The following is a 9,924-nucleotide window of genomic DNA, read 5'->3' on the forward strand; positions in this document are numbered from 1 at the left end:
TCCCTCCTGGGTGCTGGCCCTTTGTGGCTGCAATCCCTCCTGGGTGCAGGCCCTTCCTCCTCCAGGGGAGGCCTGGCTCGTCCTGCGGCCTCTTGGCTCTGCCAAAGCCATCGTTTCCTCTGATGCAATTCACGGAGTTGCACAACGGAGGAAAGAACAAGTGGGCGCTTGTGGAGTCTGTCACATGAGGCCGGTGCCTTTGCAGTAAATGTGTGATATTAAGGGAAGTGGTTAGCATGGCTCTGAAGGGCAGCAACAAGCCCTGGGTCAGATGAGTCTTTCACAGGACTCTCTGTGCACGTGTTCCAGTTTAGATGCCAATCTGTGCTCACTTGTCCCTTCAAATGCGTCTTTCTGAAAACAGCACATCATGTTGAGGCAACTAAAAATCAGCAGGTAGCTCTTGCACAGGCAAGAAGAAAAACACCTTTTAATAGCTTTAGTTTAAACACTCCAGACATCAAATACACAGTTAATTTTGGGATGCTTTCCCTGTAGAAGGGGAGAAATGCTTCAGTGATAAACTTAGAGTACCTGCCTATGTGGATACTTGTGTGTGTGTGAGTGATGCTGTTCAACAATGCAGAGAAATAATTTAAAGAGGAAGGTTGAGGGGAGGCTGAAGGAACAGTATTGCAAAATGTTTGCTTTAGACTGAAAGTTTTTTTAAGAGTTCTTTGCCATTACTTTATGCTGGTGGTTGTGACTCACTCCTTAATGAATCACTGGTCAATGTTGACTCCGTTAACTTTGACCTGAGGCTTTGGACTAATGCCTAGAGTATTTTTTTTCTTAAAAAGGGCAGTATCACTAAAAGCATTGGCTGAAATTATAGATAAGTGTTAAATGGCAGGTTAATATTTAAATCAGTGTGCTGTTTGATACTATGTAACAGCATACTGACCAGAAGAACACTTCCTCCATGTAACCTATTTAAGGCTGAGATGTAATTACTTGAATTGTTATTCAAAGTTAAGGCTAATATTGCTGCATTTATGTAGAACTTTTCAAATTGAAAATAGGAGGGCTCCTTTCCAATTACATGGTGATAATAAAAAAACCGCAGCAACAGACAACAAAACAACCCATGCTTTTGGTTTTTAGTGCCACAAATACAACAACTAAACAGAATAAATAAAGATGCTCCCAAGAAGCATCACTTTCCAGGGTAGAGCACATCACTGTTTGGCAAAGCTCAGCCTTTTGCCAGAGATAAGACATTGGCCTAAATATGGTCCCTTGAAAAATAGTGACAGGAACCAATCAATGCTGTCACAGTTGTCAAACAACAGCTCAAGATCCTGGCAGTCCTGATAAGTATGGAAACAGATTCATTCAAAAAAGAATCCTGCTTGCTGAATTGACTGCTATGCACACACAGAGGCAGTGCTGTGCAGCCACAGCAATTTCTTTGGTCAGCTGGTGTCTTTGGAGAGATCTCATCCCACAACTGAGGCAGCACCCAAAGCTACTTAACTTTGATAATGAATATTGCCAGTAGAATGGCTGACAGAAGTAATAGCTGTGCCATAAGTTTTTGCACTAAGGCTACGTGAATTTTCTTCTTAATGAAAATGTGTTTTGCCTTCTGTAGCTCTTTTTTTTCTGTTCACTTTTGTTTTACATGATTTAAACTGAAACTGAGCAGCAATTCTGATATTGTTGTGCTGCAGTCTGTTACAACTTATGGAGGAAAACAGCTCTCTTAATTCACAGCTTTGTCCATATATACACACATCTTTTGATTCACATTTTTAATGTTGCTTTGTAAATGAATAATTCAGAAGTGAGCCCTAAAATCCAGATCCTGCAGTTTTATCCAGAACATATTGCAAATGCTCAGAGACGAGGCAACAGTTTTGGATCTGCTGCTGCAGGAGACAGTGAGCAGCTGGTAAACTACTGGCCCTTAATGAAGCTGTACCATATTGCAATATCTCCAATTACTGCAGAACTTAATTAGTTCATTTTACTCTGCCAATCTGGAAAGACCAAACATTGTCTTGGGCAGCCACTGTAATTATTTCAGCTTCTTCATTGCTGGCCATTAAAGCTGAGTTTGGTCTCTCCCAGTAAGGTATATTAATTTTTTTTTTTTTTAGATTTGGGAGTGCCTGCATTGTGTTACACCCATACATTTTATGTAACTACCCAATTTTATTAAAAAGTGATTTTTTTAGTTATTAGTATAAGTCATTCCTGCCATAGGTAGATATGAGTGCTAATGGTACAGAATTTTTAATAAAGAAATGAGAGAACTGAATTGGTTTGTTCAAATGTGGACTTTCCCTAAAGCTTTTTGCCATAACTGTTGTATATAAGTGATTGTTTTGAATGGCAGCATGAATTGACATTCAGGTTATTTTGCTTCTTTATTTGAAAATAACCTTTAGAGATAAGGGAATGTTTTAATTTGATATGATGGCAAAAAATTGTATCTTGGGTGTGGAGCTGCTAAGTGAATCAGAAAGGTTCTGTTTAAATGAAATGCACTGTTTGGTGTATTATTTGTAGTGTGTTAGTCTGGTGAGGATGCCCAACAGTGAACGTTATTTTTATGTGCTGCCCCAAAGGGTAATTTTCAGCATAATGAAACATGACGTAAAATCCAAACTTCCAGGCACCAGATAAATGCTTGGCACTTACCATCTGAGAAATGTGGCTACCAAGTATTAAAATTCTGTATCAAAAGACATACATATTGATAAGTTTTGAGTGTTATAAAGAAAATAGTCTCGACTTTAAATATATTGAATATTTGAACAGTAAAAAACCAAAACAATCCACTAACCCTCTTGTCCCTCAGCCTCCAAAAAACCCCCTGATGCAATAAATTAAAAGTAATTGTAGCTAAAGCAAGTAGTATTAACCTATTGCTTTTTCATAAATAGCAACTGAATTTGTCTTCTGAAACACTACAGGTGCAAGGGGTAGCTGATTTCCAAGAAATTTAGGTCATTGTTAGCTGTCTGATAATGATGGACTCTGTGATGAACCAGAGGGCAACTGATTAACTGTATTTGAACCCCTTTGAGCACTGTTTATATTCAGCTACTCCAAACCAACCACATCTAGAACATCTAAGATTTAAATTATAATTTTTCAATAATAGTCTTAATAATTGTGTTTAATGCTACAGTGATGTTACATCACTTGGTGTCTTTGAAACCACGTTATCCTCCAACTCTGAAGCTCTGTTCTGCTGATCTTTAAGGTTAATACCAGGATGGAACATAAATATTTTAAAATACATTTTGCAGTATGGCTATTTTAGTTACTTCAGAAAGCTGCCATCATGTTTTTAGTCAGCTTTTACAGTTTTACAAGATCACGTGAAAAAAAATTTACATGGTCAAACTTTTCAATTTCTCTTCTTTCCCCTAAAATGACTTTCTTAATGTGACACAATTCATTCTATAGCTTCATGTTTTCTATAAGTTAAAAAAGAATAATATATTTATCCTCTAGCGAGTTCCTGTAATACCTTACCAAATATAATAAATTCTTGGTTTCCATGAGCCTGTGTGTGGGCCACAGAAACCAAACCATCAGTTCACACACTTCAGGAAGGTCATATAGAGCCATATTTTATTTCAATAATTTTGTAGGATTAAGAGAATAGGACTCAGTTACATGAGTCCACCCATTTGAGACAGAGGTTAGAAGCTTTGCTATTGTTCTAAACCAGTTCTGATGGGGAGGACACTTGCTTAAAAAAAGCATTTCTGTTACAGGACATGAACTTGATTGACATCCTTTGGAGGCAAGATATAGACCTTGGGGCAAGACGTGAAGTTTTTGATTTTAGTCAACGACAGAAGGAGTATGAGCTCGAAAAACAGAAGAAACTTGAAAAGGAGAGACAAGAACAGCTGCAAAAAGAGCAGGAGAAAGCCTTGCTGGCTCAGCTGGAATTAGACGAAGAGACAGGTGAATTTGTTCCTGTGCAGCCAGCTCAGTGCATTCAGTCAGAAAATACTGAGCCACCAGTTGTTTTTTCACAGGTAAACTCCAATATGTGTTTGTGAGCGTGTTTAACCCTTTTTCCATTCACAGAAAGGCATAATGCTAGTGGCTGCCTAAAATTAATTTGCATGTGTTACTGTAATGGAAGATTCTTCAGTTATTCAAAGATGCAGTGACCTTTTTTCATAACTTTCCTATTTAGACCACAGAGCCTTCAAAACCAGAAGCAGAGGCCTTGTCCTTTGATGACTGCATGCAGCTCTTGGCAGAAGCATTCCCATTTATAGATGAGAATGAGGTAAAAATGATCAATACAGCAGTTTCATGGGTGGTCGTCTACGGGGTCATTCTCATATCTCTTCTGAGATTCGTCTTCAGCGTAATACTAATTTGTGCTCTGATTGGAGTTTTCTCCTCAAGCTGGCTCCAGCTGGAATAAAGCAGTGTGGTAGGCTTGAACTAGTGCTGTGTTTGGAGGGAGTGGAGTGGTTGGTACTCCTGTGTTCCTCTCGCTTCCGAGTCCTGCAGCCAGGGCTCGGTGTGTCAGGTCAGCTGGTGCAGCCACACCAAGTTCTGCACACAGTGGTCGTGGGCTGCTTGGTTTCTGACAGTGAGCTCAGCACAGCTCTCTGGATTAGTGCCTTCAAGTTGATTTATTTCCATCTGCTGACCCAGACTATTTGTGTAAGTATAGACCCTTTACCAGCCAGGTTCTAGATTTTTCCCCCTCCCCATTTCTTTCCTTAATATGAAAACACCTTTCATGGGAATATTTTGATATTATCTATTGTTTACAGAAATGCTTTTCTTAGGAAATACCTGTCTGTTCTGCAGAAACGGTAAAACTCTAAAAGCTAGATTTTTGCTTTGGAAATGCAAATCTAGTTTTTTTGAGTGGAGTTTTTGTGTGGTGGGGTTTTTTGTTATTGTTGTTTTGTTTGGCTTTTTATTTTATTTTATTTTATTTTATTTCAGGTTTCTTCAGCTGCATTTCAGTCATTGGTTCCTGCTCAGATTGATAGCAACACAGCCTTCCTTTCCTCTGATCAGACTCAGTCACCTGAATCACCTGATCTAGTTCCACCCACTGATGCAGAGAATATGCAGAACATAGAGCAAGTCTGGGAAGAATTATTGTCCCTTCCAGAGTTACAGGTTAGTGTCATAAAAACCTGAAAAATGAAGCATGGTATTTTGGAAGACTGTGGTATTTTGGAGAAGGCAGTACAATAGTGTCTGAACAGATGGTGACTATGACTCTTGTGTTGGATTCTACACCTATAGGGTGCCTGTAACTCAATATGAGCTTTAACTTTTTCAAAAATAATATCTTGAAAAACCTGTAGAAAGAAGGAAATGAGTTGTTTATGGATGGGCCTTAATAAAGCACACTCTAACTTATCAAACAGAACTTCCTCATGTTTAGCAAGTCACTGTTTGCCTCTATATGCAACTTATTGCAGCGTTATTACATCGTCAAAATTTCAGCTGCTTAAAAATGGACACTTCTCAATTATGGATCTACAACAGGAATTGTTTTCACAAGCACTGTACATTTTTTTTTTGCAGTGTCTGATTGTGTGAATCATTTATTGCATTCAATTTTCATCTAAGGAAGAGGTTTTTTAAAGCTGATAATAGAACATGTATTTAGGTACATAGAAGAGTCAGGTATGTTTATATAAATGCTGCCTATATGTGTTCAGTAAGAACTACTTATATAATGTACAAAATTCGATATTCCAAAGGAACAAAAAAGTCACTTTGCTAATACAGAGGATATGTAGGGGTTTTTTAATCCTATCCTTATATTTTTATTTATATTTTCTTTAGGTTTGACTATAAATGAGAATAAATTTATTTTCAAATATGTTACTGTAGAATGTCACCATGCTCCAGCACTATGCTGCTCTACTTTATGCTATCAATACAAGAGATGATTGCTAGGTGGAATGCCCATAAATCCAAATCATATTTCAAAAAAATAAAGTGAAAATTTGTAGGAATTGTGTTTTTTCTGCCACTCTGCCTTTTTCCTGTGTCTTTTTATATTTTTCAAATTTTTTTCTAGTTTCCTAACCTTATTACTGTGGTAGGCTTAAAAAGACAAAGCTCTCACATTGAAAACCTTAGCTTAAGCCTTGAACAACCTCTGGTTCAATAATCAGTATGTGGGTCCTGTTATTAAGAGAAACAGAATCATTTTGGTAATTGTCTCATTCCTTGGGGACAGCAGGCCTGCTTCTTTCAGCTTCAGTTAAGAAAATTCCACCCCATTGGAAAGAACGTTGATCTTGTAGCCAGTGAAAGCCCATCAGTGCAACAGTCTGATGCTCACGCTGGTGTTAGCCAGCTTAACTAAAAGTATGTGAGGCAAGTTGTTTGCCAGGTTTCGTGTTAAGTACTGTTAGTTCACCAAGAATTACATTTCTCTGTGCTGAACAGCTGCTTCATTCAGTAAATCCTAAAAGAATCTTGGTTTTGAGGAAACATAACATGAAACTAAGAGTCCTAAAAGTAATTGCTTGCTAGTAATGCTCATTAAGTCTCATTCAGGAATTTCACATTTACTGTACTCGTGCCATTCCTAGCAGTGGTGCTTGTGAGAAGTTCAGACCTGGCAGCTCCAGGATCCACACTAGCAATTACCAGAACAGGAGGTCTCCATGTATCTTCCCTAAAGCATTGCAATGGGTCTCTTCAGCAACTTGCTCTGAGTTTGAGATGTTCTGCTCTCTTTATCTAAACGGCTTTGTCCAGAACAAGTTGCTTTGTGCTCTTGTTTTGATATCTGTCATCTTCCTGGATTGCCTATCCATAGTACAAGTGTGCTGTAGTCATCTGGATTACAGCAGTGCTGTAATACCCCTTTTATGTGCGTGCTGATTGCTAAAATATTAATGTTTGGAGGTTATAGAAAACGAGTTTAGCAATTGGAGATGTGTTTCTCAACTTCTTCCTTGCATTTCCCATCTAGTGTCTTAACATTGAAAATGATAACCTGGCTGAGGTGAGCACAATCACCAACCCTGCAACCAAGCCAGCAGAGACGCACAACAGCTGTCATTACTGCAGCTCATTACGTGTGATGAAAAAGGATGTTAACTGTGGTCCTGATTTCCTGGATAGCATTGAGGGCCCCTTTTCCAGCATTTTGCCACCAGAAGACACCAGCCAGCTGAGTGTAAACTCTTTAAATGACACATCCTCTTCAAACTCTGATTTCTGTGAGGATTTCTACAGCACCTTTATCGATACGAAGGCGAACGGTAACGCAGCAACAACAAACACTATCAGTCAATCCCTTGCAGAGGTTCTGAGTGAACCTATTGATCTTTCTTACTTCTCACTGTGTAAAGCTTTTAATGGCAACCTCTCAGGGACCGGACCAGAATGTAATGACTCTGACTCTGGTATTTCACTGAATGCAAGTTCTAGTATAGCATCGCCTGAACACTCTGTGGAATCATCTGCCTATGGAGATAAGACTTTGGGTTGTAGTGATTCTGAAATGGAAGACATGGATAGTGCTCCTGGAAGTGTGCTGCAGAGCAATGCTAGTGTGCACTCTATGCAATTCCAGGATCAAGCATTTTCATCCATGGGGCCAAACACTCAAACACCAAGTTTGCCGTGTACAAAGACACCAAAGAAAGAGCCCCCTGCTGCTCCTGGCTACCCCGAAGCTCCGTTCACAAAAGATAAACCTTCAAGCCGCCTTGAAGCTCATCTCACAAGAGATGAGCAAAGAGCAAAAGCTCTGCAGATCCCTTTTCCTGTTGAAAAAATTATCAATCTCCCTGTTGAGGACTTCAATGAAATGATGTCTAAGGAGCAGTTCAATGAAGCCCAGCTCACACTTATTCGAGATATACGGAGGAGAGGCAAGAACAAAGTGGCTGCTCAAAATTGCCGTAAAAGAAAACTGGAAAATATAGTGGAACTGACGCAAGACTTGACTCACCTAAAAGATGAGAAAGAGAAATTGCTTAAGGAAAAAGGAGAGCATGACAGGAGCCTCCGCCAAATAAAAAAGCAACTAACCACCTTATACCTCGAGGTCTTCAGCATGCTACGTGATGAGGACGGAAAGCCTTACTCTCCTAGTGAATATTCACTGCAGCAAACTACAGATGGTAATGTCTTTCTTGTTCCTAAGAGCAAGAAGTCAGGGACTAAACTTTGAAGAGCAGTACAGCTGGCTACTGTTCTTTACTATTTTTGTATCATTATCCTGATAGTTTTTACTGTGAGGTGGAATGCAGAATTAGGTAATATTTTTCAAGTCTATGCAATGATAATTTTAAAGTTGTTAATTAGTTTATGGAAGATGCAAGTGGAAAATTAATAGTGTAATGCAGATGGATGTATGCAAAATTTGTAATCTCACTTTTATAACAGACATTTCCTTCTTATAGCACCACTTTGACTAGTTTCCATATATATGTAAATATTTAAAGATGCCATATTTATATACTGTTCCTATCTATTGTTATATTCATAGATTTGATATATATATAAATGATTTTAGCCTTCTAAATATAATTTCTTGCAAGACAAACAAGTTGGCTTCTGATACTTTTTTATAAATATGCAATAGTATGTTTCCCATTTTTCTTACACATTTATACTTGCTTTATATTTAATATATTATTTCAATTTAGTATAAAAGTTGACACAGTGTTTGATTTTGCTTTATCAGTTCATTAAACTTTTTAAACTCTACTTCATGCATGTTTATTTCCCTAAAGAAGAGAAATCCTCACTAGTTTTCCAAGGCTAAGCCTTCATGTAACAGATATGCACAATAAGCAATTGCACAGCCTTGTCAGCATTACTAATGCTTCATTCAGCGTAATTTAAACTGTCATTTGGAAAGATCATGTAGCACAAAGTTTCAAGTCTCTGCTAAGTTTACATTTTTGTTTTGTTCTTTGAACACTACTTAAATTTGTGAGATATTCCCTCCAAAGGCATTTAAAATCAGTTAAGACATTGTCAGCATTATGCCTTTTTACAACTAAAATTTCTTTACATTTTAGAGTAATTCTTCTAGAAATACACTCTTGTGTCTCCAATCAACAAGCATAGCTTGTCCCTGCTGTTACTTTGGTGCTTAAGGGAAACAGCATACTAGCTGCCAGCCAACTGCACTGTTTGGAATCTATGCTCAATGAATTGAAAAGTGTTGTGGAGTTTAAATTATGATTTATAAAATAATAAAAATTGGGCAAACAAATAGCATTGTTTTGTTTACTCTTGGAAGGAACTCACTGCACATAATCATTGTGGATTTTTTCAGTACAAAAAATGCATGATTTGTAAGACACATTGTGAACATTAAAAACCATATCTTCTTACAAAACTTCTAAAAGGCATGCTTAATCTCAAGCAAGTTTTTTCCTGCTACTTATGCTGTATATCATTTTAGGAGTATTATTATGCATGACTTCATTTAAGTAATCGTAAAACCCAAGTTGTTTTGCAGGACCTCATGGCACATCTGTTAAAAAGAAGGACGTGGAGATGCTGAGAAGGGGTAGAGTAGGATCCACAAAAATTGTTTAATACTACTGTAGGAGAGTTTAAAGAGAGACATCAGATTGGGAATCCAGCCTTCCATTAGCTCATTATTCACAAAGTTAGAGTAATGCTAAGTAAAATGATACAGTTGCTGGTGAGTTTAGTCTTGAGATTTTTATTTCCCAGACTTTTTAACTGTGCTGGATTTGCATATCCATCAGAAAGCATCACATGACTGCACATGAAAACTAAAGGAACAATTTTAGATTATCCCAATTCTGTACTATATCTTTTTTTTTTTTTTGAACCTTCTGAGTGTCCTCAACCCCCCATGCAATCAGGAAGTACGGAAAGCCATAGTCCTGACAAGTATTATTGTGCCACAGGATGCTGTGGAAGGGCTTCTGTTTTCCAACTCTTCTATGCTGTTCGCTG

The 9,924-nt window shown here is 38.0% G+C and overlaps 1 protein-coding gene across 6 annotated transcripts in view; it reads left to right on the forward strand.

Annotated features, from left to right (window-relative positions):
- NFE2L2 (nuclear factor, erythroid 2 like 2) overlaps positions 1-9,326 on the forward strand; it is a 24,331-nt gene extending 15,005 nt beyond the window's left edge. For 5 of the 6 annotated variants that reach the window (XM_027637058.1, XM_027637060.1, XM_027637062.1 and 2 more), the window contains exons 2-5: positions 3,735-4,004; positions 4,169-4,264; positions 4,942-5,121; positions 6,944-9,326. In XM_027637058.1, coding sequence (XP_027492859.1) covers positions 3,738-4,004; positions 4,169-4,264; positions 4,942-5,121; positions 6,944-8,152 — 1,752 coding nt within the window. In that variant the 5' untranslated portion in view covers positions 3,735-3,737 and the 3' untranslated portion in view covers positions 8,153-9,326. Of the gene's footprint in view, positions 1-200; positions 224-3,734; positions 4,005-4,168; positions 4,265-4,941; positions 5,122-6,943 lie in introns of those variants that run through there. The other variant, XM_027637057.1, reaches the window with a different exon arrangement.
- The last annotated feature ends 598 nt before the right edge of the window (positions 9,327-9,924 follow it).

This window comes from Corapipo altera, unplaced genomic scaffold (assembly GCF_003945725.1).
Source record: "Corapipo altera isolate COAL_440 unplaced genomic scaffold, ASM394572v1 45, whole genome shotgun sequence".
Classification (NCBI taxonomy): domain Eukaryota; kingdom Metazoa; phylum Chordata; class Aves; order Passeriformes; family Pipridae; genus Corapipo; species Corapipo altera.